Consider the following 17963-nt stretch of genomic DNA (forward strand, 5'->3'; position numbering starts at 1 on the left):
GCAACACTGGGCTGCGCTTTTCCCCAGTGATTTATGCCGCCCGGGCGAGGCAGCTCGATTTGGTGGGTGCGGGTGCAGTTGCTTAAGCTCCAAATACCCCGGCACTGCAGCACCCACCCAATCCTCGAGAATTTCTTAATGGTCAGATGGTTGGTTGGCTGGCTGGGCGTCTCGTTACGTGACCAGTTGGAAAAAATGCAACAAAATGTTTTCTTTTTTAACTGCGAAAGCGAAAATCGAAAGTGCCAAGTGGCAGATTGTCGGATTGCCGGTCGGCTCCTTGGATTGAAGCCATCTACTCCTCCTTCTTTTGATCGCCAGTGGCTGGTCAATTGCCGCATTGCATCATCTTTCTCATGGCGTATCTCGAATGGTCGTCTGGCGGGCTGTAAATACCAAATATAATTGTTTAACTGTCCATAAAATTGAAGAAGCATAAAAGGAGACCCTTTTCTGCGTCTGCCAACCAGCGTCCATTGAACTTGGCGCAGAGTGAGTGGGTCTGATGGGCTCCAAAAACGCCTCAAAGACATATCTTTGAGCTGCCTCAGACGAAACAAAATTTCACACCAATGTGGCAGAAAGTATCTGCTGAATTGGTGGATGCCCGCGACTACCTGACAGTGTCCCATCCATCAATCGGTGGAAAAAGATTGCGCCACAGGTCAGCAGGTGTTTGAGTTGTTTGGGGGTGGAACTCATAGGCGTAGAGCCAGATGATCTGCGGTTTGTTTTCCTCGAGAACTACCAGTTGAGACATCAGAAAGGTGTGGGAAAATGAAGGCGAATTGCATCAAGGAAGCTGCATGGTTAGATCAGGGATAATTGGCGTGGGAAATTAAGGTATTACTATTATAACATATATATTGAATGGGCATATAGGAAACGATCCTTACACTACTTATATTCGAGTATATTATCTTAAGGGTATTACCATCCAATTTATGTATACTACTGATTACTATTGTATAATTACCCAAGTATCTAGAGCAAAATTGTTAGTGAGCGGGTTTCCTAATCATTTCGCTTAAACACCAGTCAAATACGGCACGAAACCGAAACTCTCTATTATATCGGCAGTTCCCTTTCGCCACATTTCGCCACATTCCTGACCATTAACTGCATTTGGTTGGCCACAAAATCTGTCGCCATAAACCGAATGAACGTAAGTCTCGATGGAGCAAACTTGATTTATGAGCGATTGCAGTTGCAGATACGTATATATTTCGCTATCGCCGCACTCTCACTCTCGGCTGGTCCATTTGGAAAATGGCATGTCAACGGAAATTGCTTAATCATTTCCACGCATATCATGTACACCTCGTATACATATGACTAATGCCATCTGTCTGTGCTCTTCCTTTCCGCGCAGGTAAGTTTTACTGCTATCGTTTTTGGGCCATAGGCAGTTAAAGGAAATCATTGCGTAAGTCAATAAAAAACGGAGTTGATTTGTTTACTTAGGACTTCCCCCCCGGGGGAGGAGTTGCGTAATCCCCGGTTCCTGCGAGGAAGTGGCTCGTAAAAAGGGAGCCATTAGCATGTGCAGTCTGAAAAGCGAGGCGCATAATGGATTTTCCAATCAATGCAGCCCATAATTATGCTCACCAATGAAGTTATTGGCTCATTTGGTCAGGCGGCTAGCGAAATAAGTGGAAAATGAACTGAACGGAGATACACTCCACTCCTTGATTATCGTGGCCATCATACGAACATATCTCCTTCACCACCACTGCTACCTGACCCCTTGTCGCGCCTAACGATCTTTAACCTGACCAACAACGATCCCATCCCGGCCATCTCGGCCCAGACAGTCTGCCAGTCTTTTGTTGTTTATTGATCGTCGTGTTGCACAGCATTCAAACGTGCGTCGAGTGAATTTGTGTCTTTGTATCTTTGCATCGCAGTACCTTTGTATCTGGCGAATGCATTTCGTTGTATCTCAAGTGTATGGGATTGTTTGTACCAATGTTTGTCCGGCTCATTTGCAAAATCTGCTGGGTAATCAGACACCGGCTAGGGATGTCAATTAGCTTATGTTGCTGCTGCTGCGGCTGCTGTTTTGCCAAGTGCGTGACCATTGAACCTGCATTTCCCATTTCCCATTTCCCTGCTGCTTTAAGTGAAAGTGAAAATGCCAGTCGTTCGTTGAACTTGCTGGGAACTTGGCATAAGCAAAGCTCTGCCGACCCTCAGAACTAATTGAAGATTTCATAACTCAGCATTTATGGCCCTTTGCAATCTCAGTGTCAGACTCTAGGAGTCTAAAGCAGACAATTTATGATACAAATTAAATGCATGAAAATTATGATGAATGCGAGGCGAAATTTATGCTGATGACATACCCAACAAAAGAGCGCCAATCCGCCCAGACTCCTACGGCTTCACAAGCTCCTTCTACCTCGCCTGCTCCTGCTCCTGCTCCTCCTCGTCCGCTTCCTGGAGGGCAGCTCCAATCAAGAGCCAGACGATCCACAGACAACAAATCGCCGAGTCAAGGAGTTTGCGGCCCAAGTCGTTTCTGTGTTCATGGATACACGCAAAAAACGATGTGTTACATAGTAAAATCTTTGGAAATATGTATATTATTATGTAGCTCGTTCTTAATAACTAAGATATTTGAATTTACTACACTTATTCGTGCCACTTTCTCTAAGTGTAAGTCTGGATCTGGTCCTAAGTTCCATTGCCTCCCGCCCCTTCCTTTATGGTTTTTTGAGCAGCTGCATGAGGGGCGGGGAGTACAACGAGGTGGACTCCTTGTGGCTGTGGCTGCCTGCCTCTAGCCGAAAGTTGTTGCGTATTTAAAATGGAAATTGCAAGTTTTTCGCTGAGCGTTCCCAATGTCTTTTCCCTGTCTCTCTTGCTCGCTCGTCGACGCTTTTGTTTCACTTTCGTTTGCTGATTGCAGGTTTTTTGTCTTAGCTCATTTTGATTTTATTTCTCCCGTCTTATTCGGTGCATTTATCACGGTGCCACACATTTGTGCCACAAGATGCCAGAGAATCGGGCGGGCATGGCCAATGAAATTGGCCGCAAGTTTCCTTTTCATTTTCATTTTTTTTGCAAATTGAATGCTGCTTTTCAAGCCGATTTCAAGGGTGAACGATTATTGGCCAAGACACCACACTCCTTTCGCCATGATATTTGAGTGAAATTTCTTCATGCAGATCCATCTGCAGTTTTGTCATCTCTCGCTGGCAGGTTATGAAATATTTCGCAACTTTTGCTGCGAAAAATTTCCTGTTTTTCTTCATTTCACTTACGCACTTCTCTCCTTTGGCGGAGTTCGGTGGGTTTCTCGGCCGATTGGTATTAATTATTATTATGGTCTCGTTTTTGTTTCGCCTTACGGATTTCTGCAGCTTTTATTTTTAATGCCCAGCGAACCTGTTGCAATGCGTTCCACAAGCTGAGATATGCGCCTGGGTGTGGAGAGATGAATAGTTATGAGGTTTTAGGTTTGGCTAGCCAATCTTGGTTTTCCAAAGGGTGCCTGACACTATATATTTAGTTTTATTTACTATCATAAAAGTACGAATGATCCACTTCTATCCCATGACCAACTCACGTATGTTCGCCCCATGCTATTCATCCCTTAGTCTTTTCACCCATTAAAACCATTTAGCATTCATTAAGCCCAATTTCTGCCCCATCCATGGTGCTCGGAATAATCAACAAATTAACTAAATTCCTAGTGGGCGCCTCCATCCCCAGAATAATCCAAATTCCGAAGTTGTGACATCAAGAAATGTCGAAGCGATTTCAAGTGCAGCCCCGGGGAATCTTGGGAACATATTCGAACATTCCCAATCGTCCGCAACCTGTTTGATCCGTTGGTTATCAAAGATATTTCCAAACATGTTCGAAGCGAACCTCATGATGAGGTTGCATGGAATCCATAAGATACAATCCACAAGCTGCTTTGCAGCTACAGCCCAGCGGAATTTCAATTCAGTTCGCGCTCAACTCACAGACACGATGGTCATTCAAACGCGTTAACGAATAATAATTTAAAATAATATTCAAATGATAAATACACTAAAATATGCACTAAACCACGCACTAAACCTAAATCCACGAACTGTACATATTTGTGTAAATAAATAAAGTATAAACAAACAGCGAAGAGAAACCTCGAAATACCAATAGACCGCTCAAGTTCCCATACATTGAGCTGGCCAATCGTGTTTGAAATTATTTGTTTGATCGATTTTGTGCGGTGTGAACACCTTGTAAAGGCATTTGCAAACCTATTGCCATAGCAAGCAAAGTGTGTTAAGCTGGGAAACACCCTCTGAAAAGTTTATGTACTACCCCCTTCGATCGGTCGAATAATAACTACCACAAGACAAGCATTAAGTTTGTGTTTACGTGCTGCTGACTAATTGCGTTTATATAGCCCGACTATATAAAACTGTACAATAAGACACGGCCAACTGTTTTAGTTTGAACGCCTCAGTTAAAGCTGCAAATTGCTTCGCTACCAAGTGAAGTTCTACATTTTCGCAGCGAAAACGTTTTTCAATTGATTTTCATTAAGTGAAAAAATCCCGAGATTGTCTTCTTTTCGGTTTCCAATTGATCGCAATTGCACCAGACCCATAAAACATATATACAAAGTGAGGCTGCATTCCAAGTAGAGCAAGACAGTAACCACTTCATCATCACAACATCAGATGCTGCATAATTAGCATTCGTTGCGTGGAGCGTCGAAAAAAAAAGCGGAAAATGTATCTCATACAGGTGAGGCCAAGCGATACAATGGATCCCCCTCTCACGATTAAGTGTTTGCTCTTACTTATCACATGCTGGCGGCACTGCACTTGCCGACTGAAAAAGATCTTCATTTAAGCGTTTTTTAATTGTCCGCCAGCTGAGATTTTCAGCATTTACAATTCTCCCCTCCGTTTGAAATGACTGTGAGAGGCACGCATCTCTGGCGTATATAATTTGTTTAATTTGTAGCTAATTTATCTTTCCACTTGGCAGCGGGCAGATCGGATGTCGAGCAAATGGGGGGGGGTTCACTGGAGCAGGTGCCTCATTACTGAACTTTGAACTTGAAACGGTGTTACGATTTACAGCTGGTAATGGATTACGGTTAGGCATCGGGGTTCGGGTTAGCAGAACAAATGTGCAGGCCTGAGATTATGAAGGGAACTCAAATATTTTGACATAACCATTAATCATTTGTAAATGATATACATTCAATCGATTGCTTTTGAGTTATCTGTCAGCATTGCCCTAAATTATTTAGAGATTTATTCCGAGTTTATATCAAAATTTGTGGAATAAGTATGTCAGAACAACCGACACAACATAAATCCGACGATCGCTTCACTATCCTGCAAACCTTATCGGATGTAGTGGACTCTGGTCTCAGCAAGGAAGCCCTTAAAATCTGCATCGAACTGGTGGACAATGGTGTCTGTGGTGGAGCACTAGCACATGTAATTCGAACCATTAGAGAGGAGATTCAAGATGATGAAGATAAGGAAAGTGATGATTCCGGAGAATCGGCTGCATCAACAGACTCAACTTTGTAGGAAATGAATATAAAATATATTTTTGTGTTTATATTTTGTGTTTGTTAAATTAAAAGTTCAACTTTCCGATGGTCTGTTTCCGAAATTTGTAAGACGCTGGTTCTTGGACATCCAATTGCATGATTTTTGAAGGCTTTCAAGAAGACTTCGCCACTCTATTTGCATTCATCAAACGCAAGCGACTGGCGTTTCTGAAAACGGTATATGTGCCGGCCATGATAATGAAAAGTTGCACCACTTTGGCTTGATAGTAGGTCTAAGATGATAATGTGTTTAGATAAAAGCTTATAGCAAACCGAAGCAACAAACGACTCACCTGTCTTATATAGATGGGCAATGGAATGTGCGATCGATGAACATGGTAATCCATTCCTCTGAACAGCCAATAGCCCGGCCACGCCCCCAAACTGGCGAAAAGAAATGGTGCTGCAGTACTGTAGGCCTTTTCAAAGGATTGCGAATGCACCAGTAAACGTATCTCCTCGCCAAGATTATGCATCCGAGGTGGGTGGGCTATTGCCTTGGCTGGTTCCTCCTCCTTTCGCTTAAGCCTCGTCGAGAACTTCTCCTTCAGATTGCCGTAATAATTTTGGATGCCCATCTTGGAAAGGTTTAATTTTCGACCGAAAGTTGTGTATTGTGTGTGTGTGTAAAGTTTGGACAGAAACATATATCAAGGCTTACCTGAACTAAGAGGAGTCTCCGATGTCAGCTGTTTCTTCCTGATTATTGTGCACTGTATGCATTTCTATTGGTATGCCGGCAGGTCGACCCATTGATATCGTGAACAGACCAGTGGCTAAGATAGCCAACTGCATTAGCTTGGCCTGTTGATAGGTCTGAAATGAATAGTTTTCAATAGGTTAGACTGCACGGGGTAGACTGCTATATTTCAAACCCTTTGAATGTAAAATGCGATTCTCTCCGTTTTTCGTGCGGACTGCCAGTTGTAGCCGCGCCAAATCCAAAACGCTGGCCAGGACAAAAAGCTGACCTCCAGATAGGGCAATATATCAATTATCTTCTTCGATAGACCCTGAGGTGCGTTGCGATCTACGAAGTCAACAAACTCTAGCTCGTAGTTTAAAGCTGGAGCCGTTTGTTCCCTAAACTTTTGCAACTTGACATCTGGGGTTGGAATATCACCAGAGGTTAGGGGTTCAGTGGTATCAGGTGCAGTTCGATCAGAGTCCGGCTTCCCAGTTTCCTGGCTCGAAGCTTCTGGTATTTGGTTTGCAGTGGTTTGGGTTTCTTGTGCATTCTCTACATTCTTAGGACTGTATACCACCGCTGCAATGGGGGAAGTAAAGTTATGAAACAGCTCTGAGATCTTCTGGAGCAGCGAATCCATGCTGAAAAGCTGAACTTTTTGACTATTAATTTTCAATTTTCCCAAAGGTGCCAAAGCAAACAAGAATAGCTTGCTGGGTTTTTGGTTTCGTTTGAAAAGTTCAAAGACTCGAGGCAATTGCATAAATTATCGCCTTAACTCGTTCGTTCATGCGGGCTTACATTTGTTTTAAACTAATTTACCCTATTCATTTTTCTATTTTCTGTCTTTTTATTTTGGGGGCCCACAGAAGCCGCAGAACAAGCTTCATTATTGCCGGACTGCGGGTGCCCAAGATTGGGGTTCTATAGTACGAGTACGAGTATAGTCTATATGGTGTATGGTGTACAGTGTGGTGCCGAAGTGGGTCAGTTGGTGCAGCGGTTCATGCAATTATAAAGCGCATATCTACAGGTTGCATACCAGATACCTCCACTTCCACTTCCAGCTCGACTTCGACTTGGGTCCATTGTGTGGCAGTGGCCAACTGCTAACGGCTCGGACTACGGCAGGTGTCTCATCAGTTCATTGTGTGTTTTTAGTCTTTCCACTGGGTCTTGTGTTTTTCGGTTGAAAATGTGGCTTACCTTCGGCGACAGCATGGAGTTGTATGGCTTTTGCCGGGACAAAGACGCACCTAATGAAGTGAAAATCTTTGGTTCTATTGTGATAGTTCTTTGATTAGCGGACTTCGTTTGGAATATTCTTAAGCCACTCCTGATGGTTCATCGATCATGTGGAAAGTTGACATCTAACACTCTAACAGTTCTCTGCATCTGCGGATGAATTGAGAAGACTTAGAATTGATCCACTTGCCCACTTATTTACCTGAGAGTATCAGCATTACCATTTTAAAGCCATTATCTCTCCCCGTTTCCAGCATCTTCAGACCAAACTACTCAAGCGTTGAGCCTGAATGGGGCTTTCATTCAAGACGCTTTGAAACCACAAATTGCATTTCTACGACTTCACACAGATCGATTCCGAAACTCTCCGTCTCTCAGTATTCTATCCACATTTCTCTGAAACTGCGGCCTACACACAAAAATGCCTCTACCCTTTTAACTGTTCAAAGTCAAGCTCAATTAACCCAATTTCAATTTGGAAAATGATTTGCAAAAGCCAAATAAATCGTTTTGAAAGTCTTCGGCCTGTTGCCAAAACACTCGAGCATAAATCAGCACCACAACGAAATTTCTTTGGCCAAAACGCCAACTCGCTTTTGGGCCCACCTGCAATTAGTCTGCTCAGGTGGGTGTATACTCTTATACTCTCTTTCACTCCCCGAATCGTGTGAAATTGCAACTTTGACTGCGGTCAATGTTAATAAAATTTTCGATAGAAACCATTAACTGGTAACTTTACTGGTAAATTGTATAATCAATTGACAGCTGTAAATGTCTGGGTTTCCGTGAAAGGTCTGCTCGTGTGACAGGTGACGACACTTCAGGTGTCAAGTGCGCAAAATTCGGTGGAGATCGGTTGCCAAAACAGTTTTGATTACATTAACGGACGTTGCTTAATTTATGAGTTTGAAATGGTTATGTACAGTGATTTTTTCGAGTGAAAACTTTTTCTGATGCTGTAGAAATGGCTGAAAGATCAATTAAAGCAACCATATTCATTTATAAAGATTTACCGCGCTGTTTGCTTGGCTAAAGATACATTTGAACTCTGAATACACCACTTTACATCTAACAATCCATGGGTTTCTTGTTGAAAAGCTTTTAAGCCGAAGACTATCTAAGAACTTTTCAAACCCGGCTCACCTTGACTTTCCATCAAGCGCTAATCTTGATCATTTTTAACTGCATTCCCCTTATCCACTTTGGGCTACCGGCCTTGTCAGAGAAGCAATGAATCTTCAATCTTGTGAACCTGCCTGCAACGGCAAAAAGCCAATCCCCAATCCTCAATACTCGAATAGTACGCCTCATCGTTCTTCTCTCAGCATTATTATAAAATGCCGCATCACTGGCCGCCAATCTCGACTAACCCATCTCCAAAGAGGCCCGCATACCGAATACCCGTGCATATTACTCAATTTTCAATGCTCAGATTTCGGACAGACAGCGAAAAACAAAGGGCAAAACGAAGATGCCACACCAGACTATACGAGTATATAAACACAAACAATGCCCGGAGTTGACACTTTGACAAATGATATTGCGGCTGAGTCGATAAGAACTCGGAACAGAAAGCCTCATACATCAGAAATGCGACATATTTTTGTTCCAAGATTTTTTTTTTTTTTATTGCAAGAGCCAACAAAAAATTCTAAAGTGAATGTGATGCTTAGGCTATCGCTAGAACCTTGGATTGCCGTTACACTGGGTCAACAACTTGGGCAAGTTGAGACGATCTATATTGATATTGATATTGATACGGATTTGCTCCAGATTTACACTTGAGCGCATTGCTGATCCTCAAATGTCGTCTGTGGTTTTCGATTCGAATTGGGATGGGTTCGTCTCGGTGCGTAATAAGAGCCTTATTGTAGGAGTCACTGGCCATTTGATCTTGGCCAGAATAAATCCCTGGCTTAGCGGTGTGGAATTTTGTTTGTGTTTTGGGCGAGGCTTTCATCCTCTTTGGGATTCCTTTTTCTCTCTGGGGTGTGGACCATATAATTCCGCATTCCACTGACATGAAATATGTATCAATTTAATTACCTCGAGGTCCTGAACACGCAATTAAAGTTCAGGAACCCCTTTCCGAACCATCCCTAAAATACGTTTGTACCTTCGTTTCGAAACAAACATTTTATGATGTAGCAAGAAACAGTAAGACGACACACCTACAACTACCTGAAAATAGAGAACAGGATTCTGTAATTCCTTGAAATGTCAGGCTAAAGAAAGAATAAATACTATACGATTTTGATTCCTACCTGTTTCTTTCTTCGCTGGCCTTTCTTCTCGATCTGGTGAGGATGATTTATCTTTGACAAACTCATTTCATGCCCTATCAATTGGGGAAAAGACGAAAACCTTTGAATTTGAATATTTTACGGGGGTTCAAGTTCATTGCCTTTGAGGCGTGGTTCTCGTTACAATCAAAAACCTTTTGTTGAGGTGTTTTCGTGGAGGCGTAAGGGTTTTTACGGGTCTTAACATTAACGTAGCGAATCAGGCGTTTAAATATATTTCCCACCTAGAATCGTATTAAAAGCGGAACTCACGCTCCCATGTAATTCGATAGAGCCACGAGGAAAACTTGTTTTCGTATTTTTCTCCATCGATAAACTTGGCATGACTGAGGCCACGAGTCGAGGCAGGCATTACTTTTATTGTTGTGCCTCTATCTATATTTAATTTAATCGATGCAAATGCTCGACAGTTATTCATGTACGGGCTACCCAATGACCTTCAAAAGTCTGCAAAGAAATGCACATTAAACATTAAACATTAGCTTAAGTACCATAATTACGTTCGATTGAACCACTATACTCCACATGCCATGCCAGTCCGATGTCTTTTTTGTGTGTTATTAAGCAAAATTATTGGCTGCTCGTTTAATTGCCGCACGTGTGCCAGCTGGAAAATAAAAAAAAATAAAAAAGAAATCACAAAATGTGAAAAACGTTTCATATGCTGATGCTGATGGGCATGTCCGTGTACCCATGACACATGCCAGGTGGAGCTGGATCGGGGTATCGGGGGATGAGGGCAATCCCCTGCGTCTGACATTGATGAAATGGGCTTTTTATGGCCATGTTTTTGGTGCCCGAGAGTTGTGTAATTGTTGGCTCACGTTGAATGGCATGTCGAATGGAGTTTCGATTCTTTTCCCTCGTTATTCAGATAAAAGCGTATGAAAGGGACAAGTTTTTCTCTTCAATAGTTCTCAGTAACTAAGTAAAGTGTATACTATACTATACTAAAAGTGTTGGCTTGTTCTTAGCCTGATTCCAATTGATTTTATTATTTCAAGCGCACGTCGGCTGAGTAAATTAAATTTGTTACGTGATCGTTGCGGACGAAGAGGTAAATCTTTGGCATTAAGTGGAAAAATTGTGTCGTAAAAAGTAGATGGAAAATAAAATGGAAAATTACTAAGAAAAACCTCTGTGTGGTCCACTGAGTTAGATTGATATCGTTAGATCTAGAAATTAAATTGATTTAAAACTCTGAATCGCAGCAGTTTTCTTTAGCCGTTTCTACTTTATTGCACAATTGTTTCTGCAGTTTTTGAGCTCGTTTTACTGTGCAATTTGCTTTCATTGCACTTTTCTGTGGCTCACCACCAACAGTTTGTTATGATAAATACGATTTCTTTTAAAATCCGATTAAAATCAACTGAATCCATATTCGTTGCTCAATGCACTTATATAAAGAAAACAATTTTCCTTCCAATTTTGATTGCTCGTCGGGGTTTCGGTTACTCTTTCTCATCCATTTCGGCTCATAGCAATAGTTACCAAATCCAATTAAGTTCAATAACAATTTGGTGGAAAGGAAGAAGAAGAAAAAAACAAACAAAATCAAATGGGCTGCTCTTTAATTACTCGGTTTAGCCCTTAGTTTATTGCTCTTTATCGCAGTCCCTGTGGTCATTTGGCCATTTTGTCATTTAATTGAAGCCCCTCAGGGGCAAGTTCGCTGATGTATCTTTAGTGCCGTCCCTTCTATTCGATGATGTCGGCTACTTTTATTGTCAAACAAACAAACACCAATCGATGACACTCTTTGGAAGTGGGGGCTTTAAATAGGTTTAAGCCCGGGCAAAAAAAATCGATAGTGCGTAAGTGCTGAGTTTTGTGTTGACCGCTGTTGTCTTTCATAAAGAAGAATGTCAAGAGGCCACAATAATTGCAACTAATCCGCAATGAAGGCTCGAACCTTGGGCCACAAAATCTAGACCACCTGTCATGTATCCATGTGCCAATGTACCAATGTATCCATGTTCACAGTTTGTTTGGCATGCATTGACTGTGAAGATTGAAAGTTTACCCATATAATTTCTCGACTAAACCGAACCGTCGTAATCACTGTCCGTTCAATTGCGGTCTTTGTTGCCGAGCGGAAATGTAAAATGCTAGCTTCCGGCTATTTTTTTTTACCGCTCAAAAGGATGTTAGAAACAGCTTCGCGATATGCGAAATTAATTTAATGCCTTTGGTCTAACATGCAAATTGTCGGCTTCCTTTCTGTTCGTACTAGTCTCTTGTCTAGCCAAAGTCTAAAATGATGCCAAACTTGGCCTTGCCCTCGGAACTCGTAAATAACGAGAACTAACTATTTGATTCGGCACACATAGTATAGTCAACTGATTCAAAAGTGATTCATTCGCGAAAGATTCACATTTTTCATCCGAAAATCTCAGGTGTATACATATAGACTCGAAGATTTTGCCGGCATTAACTAAATATATTCCTATGCGATCTTTGCATATATATTTTATAATTTTTGCACATCTCGATTTTCTGGCAAAGAAATTTCTTCTAGCTTTTAACTGAACTGTCTGTCAGCAAAGCAAAGAAAATTGAAAACGAAATACACACAAAAATAATATTTTAAAAATAAGCACTGAGTAAAAATGAAAAAAAAAATGTGTAAAAAATCAAATACATTTCTGACACCTTACTCTTACAAGGAAGAACTTTACACATTGTTTACTTTAAGTACACAACTTTAAATGTAAAATATTCATTACCGAAAAAAAAACCTATTCAATCTTCGTCTAACACACCTCCAAAATAAATAAAATAAAATAAAATAAAAAATACGCTTCAACATCTCCGTTGGCTGCCGCTCAATTTTTGTGTGTACGCATTATAAACAAAATGATGATGTGAACTGTTTTTTTTTTTTTTTGGGCCATGGCAAAATCCATTTCGAGTATTTTAAACCCGAAAAATATTACGGAAATAGCTGAGTAGCGCAAGAAGATGCATGTTTCTTGCGTGTTAGTAATGCGTTGTTGTATGTATATAATTTACAATTTTCGAACAAGTGCCTTTAGCAATTCATAATTAATTCCGTCATACGCCCCGCCCCGTTCGACATTGAAGTTGATTACCTCCTTTTTTCAGAGCTGGCTGGGTCAAGGTCTTGGGACTGAAAGTACTCGAGACGTGTTAATGGCTTGTTAATCCCACAAAGCAGCACAAAAAACAAGTTCAACCGCTTAAAGCGACTGCGAAGCGTGCAAAAAATGCATTTTCTGGCTCGTCTCGCAATAAAATGCTCCGCTTTGTGAACTGTAACAAAGATTGCTGTCTGTGTTTATATTGAAATCTTTCTCCAGCCGTTGATGGCATTTTCCCTGTTAGCCCTGAATGATCGTTAAAGTTATATATCTTCAGTCACTGCCCACGCAAAGCTAAACAAACTTTTAATATTTCCTTTGAAAGACTTTGTTCTGTCTTTTGTGTCGAGAAGAGGATACGAATTCTTTAAACAAACACACAAATCTTCAAAAAGGCGTTAATTGCAGATCCATTCTGAGACAGAAAATCAATTTAGTTTAGTACGCTTTGTGTTCAAAGTTTTTGGTGTTAATTAAACTCACACTTTACGCAAGAACTTAACTTACTATTACCAATTTCTTCATTCAGAGTTTCAAATCGGAGACATAAGCTCAGATTGAGCCATCTCAGGTGAACCTGTTGCTCCGATTAACATTTCATTCATCCAAAACGAAATCCCAAATCCCACGACTCTGTATCGAAAAACATAAGCTTACGCAAAAGACCTTCGAGAGTTTCGCGTAATTATGCAGATTTTGTGTTTCCCTATCGAATCAAAGTTAACTAAACGCTACAAATTAGCCGGCTCTGCAGCTCAATCTGTGATCACCCCTTTCCAGAAGGTGAATTTATAATCGGACAAATAATTTTCATAAATTTAAATGCATACTTACCACCTGCTTGTTAGGCTCCCCAATTTCCCAACGCACATTTCGTAGCAATTAAAAATCGATTTACATGTGTGTGTGTGTGGATCAAATGCTGATTTCTTTGGTTCACACTCGAGTTTGGGTGAAAATTAATGACTTCCAGTGAAAGTCGGTTTTGTATAACAAACAGCAAGAAAGGTGAAGTGTAAACCAATAGGTAAAATCGGGGGCCCACAGGCCGACTGCCCAAGATCTTCATGTCAAACGCGGCTTTTCTGGGAAAAGTTCAACGCCCCGATATTTGAAAACGAAAGCGACAAGTTTCGTCTGTTTGTTTTTATGTGTTATGTGTTTTTTTTATTCGTTTAGATATGCAAAATATTTTCTCATGCGTTGGCCACGCAGAATTTTTATTTTCTTATGAAATTACAGCAGCCACAAAACACTTTTAATGCCGGCGGCTGCTTTCAAAAATTGTTTTTCGCTTTCATGGTCTGTTAAAGTTGGGCGCTGAGTGGCGAAAAGTTTTGAATATATATGGGATATAGAAATTACAAAAAAAAAACAAACATGTTTTGGCCAAGTTGAAAATTGCTAGGGTATAACAAGAAATTTGTGGATTGTAGGAGAAAATAGTTGTAAGCAAACAATTTCTAGCTGAAGGAAAATTATCAAAATGAACTTTTAGAATTATATTCCGTAGTTGGCTTCCATAAGTAACCATGAGTAACCCCAACACGAAAACATAGCTTACCATATCAGCATAACAAATTCTCACATTTTTCGGCTCTGGCCGACGTGAAAAATGAACAAAATATGCATAATTTGAAATGCGTGGAAGGCTGCTCCGATCGATGTTAGCTGAGCGTACTTCCTGGTTCACTCGGCTATCCCAAAGATACTCCTCGATTCGGCGATTCCCTACCGAAACAATGGGAATGTTGCAACATCAGCGATATCACGCACTAGTCATTTGCTCGTCGGGATAAACAAACATGCTGACTTGCAGCCGAGAAGTGCAACACGTGCTGTGCATAAATATAAATAATAATAATAAAATCCGGGTGGAGTGTGGGGCAGTTTTAACCGAAGTTTTTCCAGCCGAGTTGGTCAGTTCTAATGGCGTGTTGTTGACCCCGCGTTTTCGAGCATAGAAATTAGTATAGATTATGCATGCTCGAATGCTCGAACCGCTGGAAGACAGAGACATTCGTTTGTCGTGGGCCATCCCGAATGAATTAGAAGTGGAGCCAAGTGGAGCCCAACCACTTGTTTCTGTCAGCCTCAAGACTTCAGCTCTGCGCAGAAATTTCTTAATTTCAGCTCGGCATTTGAGTGTGCGGCTTTTTTGCATAATGTGTATGATAAGCTTGGGGGATTTTTCGCTCTGACACAGATATTTCAACTTCTTTTGGCTGCTTTTGCAAGCGGATGTGGCAGATACTTAAAACGGTATTCGAAACAACGCTGCCAAGTTTATAAATACACTTCACTTATCCCTCGAAATGTACAGCACTTTTCGCATAAATCTAGCCAGCTTTGAAGTCGCCCCACGAGCAGCGATAATATTAAATTGAAGTCATTAAACATGTAATTAAAATTCGTGTTTCAGTTCATTAACTTCTCGGCGCACAGCTGCGAATAAGGAATTAGCGAAACCGATTTGAACACATTTTTATTGAAGCGTTTGAAGCTGAGAATCCAAGGTTATCCAAATTTGCCCAGGTAGTTCTCTCCACCCCAAGTTCTCGAGGATTGTGACCCATATTGCCGCGTTCCTCGATCGTCTGATCTTTCCCCAGTGTATATATATAGCAAATGTCCGACTATAATTAGATGGCACTCACTTCACCCACTTTCGAGTGCACTTTAGTTTCGCCACCGACTAGATCTTCCGCATAGCTCGGGGCTTGTTTTTTGATTTTCCAAGTTGTCTAAACAGTTTTCCTACCTTTGGACTTCAGTTAATTGCATTAGCCATCGTTTATATACGAGCCGAGTGAATCATTCGGACATATTTATGTGACACAAGTGGAACATCTTCGATCAGTGTTATAGAGATGCTATTTTCGGGAACATTCATAACCAGAAGTTGGTCACATATTCCCTTCGCCTCTCCCGAAATTAATGATCTTGTTAATCGGTTGACAGAACCACAAACAAAAGGTGACATACACTCATACAAATAGTTGGTTGATATATGGTCTTAAAGTTCTAATTTACGAATTCAATTCAATTTTTATAAGAATTAATTGTGAAAAAACTAGAATCTAGTCACAATATTTAGAAGGGAACTTGGGGTAATTTATTTCTGAGTGCAGCCTGTGTTTTTTCCGCTCTGGAGGTTGAATGCATGTATGAACCGCCTTCACCTGAAGAGTTTTTCCTGCCCACTTAATTGAATTGTGTATTTTCGGCCTTAATTAAAAAGCCCGAAGGCGGGGTAAAAGTTCATTGACTGCCCGCAATCGTAATACACTTTTAATGATCCCGATTTGGGCAAGCTAGAAAAATCAATTTAGTTTCCAGTTTTGCTGTTTACTTAATTGAAATCTAGCCTAGGGACTAACTAAAGGGATTTCCTCTAGATCATCGCCGCTCTCGCCACAACCATGTAAAACACACTCTTGGGAATTCTTCACCCCATTGGCAGGTTCTCTTAAATTCTTTAGGTTGCTCTTCTGCCCATTTGGGGAGCTTCTTTTGGGAGCTTTTTAGTCGCCTTCGAATCGATCTTTACGGAAAGTTTTTCCTTAGCCGTAATCAGTCTAGAAAGCGCGAGTGCTCGTGACGGATCGAATCGGATCGGATTGTACCTTCTATATACCTCGATCTATATCGCGCGAATTTTATTTCCACCCAGTTTGTACTTTTGCTGCCTGTTTTATTTATAAGTTTTTTCAAATATTTCTCGTTTTGCCCGTCGTTTTTTTATTTTTTTGGGGATTTGCCATTTGAGTTTCGGGAATCTCGTTCGGTTTCGCATCTGGAGTTGTTGCGTGTGCTTATTTATAGTTTCCTCAGAGATACAATCGCACGTTTGATATGTGTGCCTATTGTTGTTTGGTACGGCTTGCGCCATTGCGTATGAGTGATTTGCGTTGGCCATCTTACCCAGCCGCATATGATTTTTACTGGCACATTGCCCGACATTACGCAGCTGTTTAGGAGACCGTAAATTCCCCAGTAAAAGTTCTCATGTAATTTACATAAATATAGTCTAGATCAAATTTTATAATGAGTCTCTAAAAAGCGTTTGTGAATCACGACGCCGAAAAAACAAAGATCATTGGGGAAGTCTTGCATATATTTCCATCTGTAAATCAAAGTTGACAAGTGAGCGAATGGTGGTGACCACACGATGAGACATGTGTTCTGGGAAGTTCTTCAAAATTCTATCGAAAAAGTTCTTAAAATTTTTACGAGACTTTGAATTGTTCTGAAAGAAAAATGTTAAGGCTATGGAAATGTATGTATGTGATTCTAAAAGAGTAAAAAACGACCATATGAAGAGACTTTTAGCTTTCTTACTCAATGAATAATGGATGCGAGTAATCTATTTGGTTGAAGAATGATCATTTAATATCGAAAAAAAACTTGCAAATGAATTGAAACTGAATGGTGGTAATAAGCCAATGTTTTCCATAAAAACTCCAAGTGTTTCTCGAGTTCGCTTACAGATGCCAACGATATCGAATGTCATTCGACACGAGCATAATCTCTTTATGCTTATGTTTCCCCATTCATTGTTTACCACTTGGAAGGGAAGCAAGTGTTACCCTTTGGGATATCTTCTTCTGCCCCGATATCATTTGCCGTCATCCTTAGCTATTTCGAATGGCGTCAGCAACGGAAATGATGCGTCCAGATCCCACACGCCGTCTGGTGCCCCAAAAATCGGACCAATTGCAGAGCTTTCTGTATAAACAAATATTATATATGTATGTGCCCTCCCCATTGAATTTCACACGCAATTTGGTTTATTTTCGTTTAATATCCTCGAAAATGAAAAAAAAAATGAACGAATTGAAAACCGGAATGAAAATTGTATGGAGAGGGCTGTAAAATAAATTAAATTAATTAGTTTCAGCATTTGTTTGCGGGGCCTTTCAATTGGCAAATGGGATTGGCAGATAAGATTAAATAGTTCCTCGGGTCTTAAAAGCTTTGATGGATCATGAGTGAATTGGCTGAAATGTTTCCAGGAACCAAACAATACATTATGCATTATGTATAAGCAAAAT

At 40.8% G+C, this 17963-nt stretch overlaps 4 protein-coding genes across 12 annotated transcripts in view; 2 read left to right on the forward strand and 2 right to left on the reverse strand.

The window, feature by feature from the left end:
* Positions 1-17963, forward strand: part of Svil (Supervillin) — a 121572-nt gene that overhangs the window by 6381 nt on the left and 97228 nt on the right. For 3 of the 8 annotated variants that reach the window (NM_001299990.1, NM_001299987.1, NM_139462.4), the window contains exon 1: positions 3957-4746. The exons of 3 other annotated variants lie outside the window; for them this stretch is intronic. In NM_001299990.1, the coding sequence (NP_001286919.1) occupies positions 4732-4746 (15 nt within the window). In that variant the 5' untranslated portion in view covers positions 3957-4731. Of the gene's footprint in view, positions 1-3956; positions 4747-16473; positions 16582-17963 lie in introns of those variants that run through there. 2 more of the 8 variants (NM_001299989.1, NM_001202098.2) reach the window with 1 other exon arrangement.
* On the forward strand, positions 5230-5615 carry Mzt1 (Mitotic spindle organizing protein 1). The gene has a single exon (NM_001202099.2). It carries the CDS (start codon positions 5301-5303, stop codon positions 5547-5549), a length of 249 nt encoding a protein of 82 aa, NP_001189028.1. The 5' UTR covers positions 5230-5300; the 3' UTR covers positions 5550-5615.
* CG32298 (uncharacterized protein) lies at positions 5548-6954 on the reverse strand. The gene is made up of 4 exons (NM_167947.3): positions 6448-6954; positions 6234-6388; positions 5866-6150; positions 5548-5805 (listed from the first exon to the last, which is right to left on the reverse strand). The coding sequence occupies exons 1-2, from the start codon at positions 6898-6900 to the stop codon at positions 6239-6241; spliced, it is 603 nt and encodes a 200-aa protein (NP_728742.1). The 5' UTR covers positions 6901-6954; the 3' UTR covers positions 5548-5805; positions 5866-6150; positions 6234-6238.
* On the reverse strand, positions 5548-6954 carry CG32299 (uncharacterized protein). 2 transcript variants are annotated; one of them, NM_001144402.2, is made up of 4 exons: positions 6448-6954; positions 6234-6388; positions 5866-6150; positions 5548-5805 (listed from the first exon to the last, which is right to left on the reverse strand). In NM_001144402.2, exons 3-4 carry the CDS (start codon positions 6148-6150, stop codon positions 5686-5688), a joined length of 405 nt encoding a protein of 134 aa, NP_001137874.1. In that variant the 5' UTR covers positions 6234-6388; positions 6448-6954; the 3' UTR covers positions 5548-5685. The 2 variants fall into 2 exon arrangements, with proteins under 2 accessions (NP_001137874.1, NP_728741.1); NM_167946.2 differs by lacking the exons at positions 6234-6388; positions 6448-6954 and having other exon boundaries at positions 5866-6199.

This window comes from Drosophila melanogaster, chromosome 3L (genome assembly GCF_000001215.4).
Source record: "Drosophila melanogaster chromosome 3L".
Classification (NCBI taxonomy): domain Eukaryota; kingdom Metazoa; phylum Arthropoda; class Insecta; order Diptera; family Drosophilidae; genus Drosophila; species Drosophila melanogaster.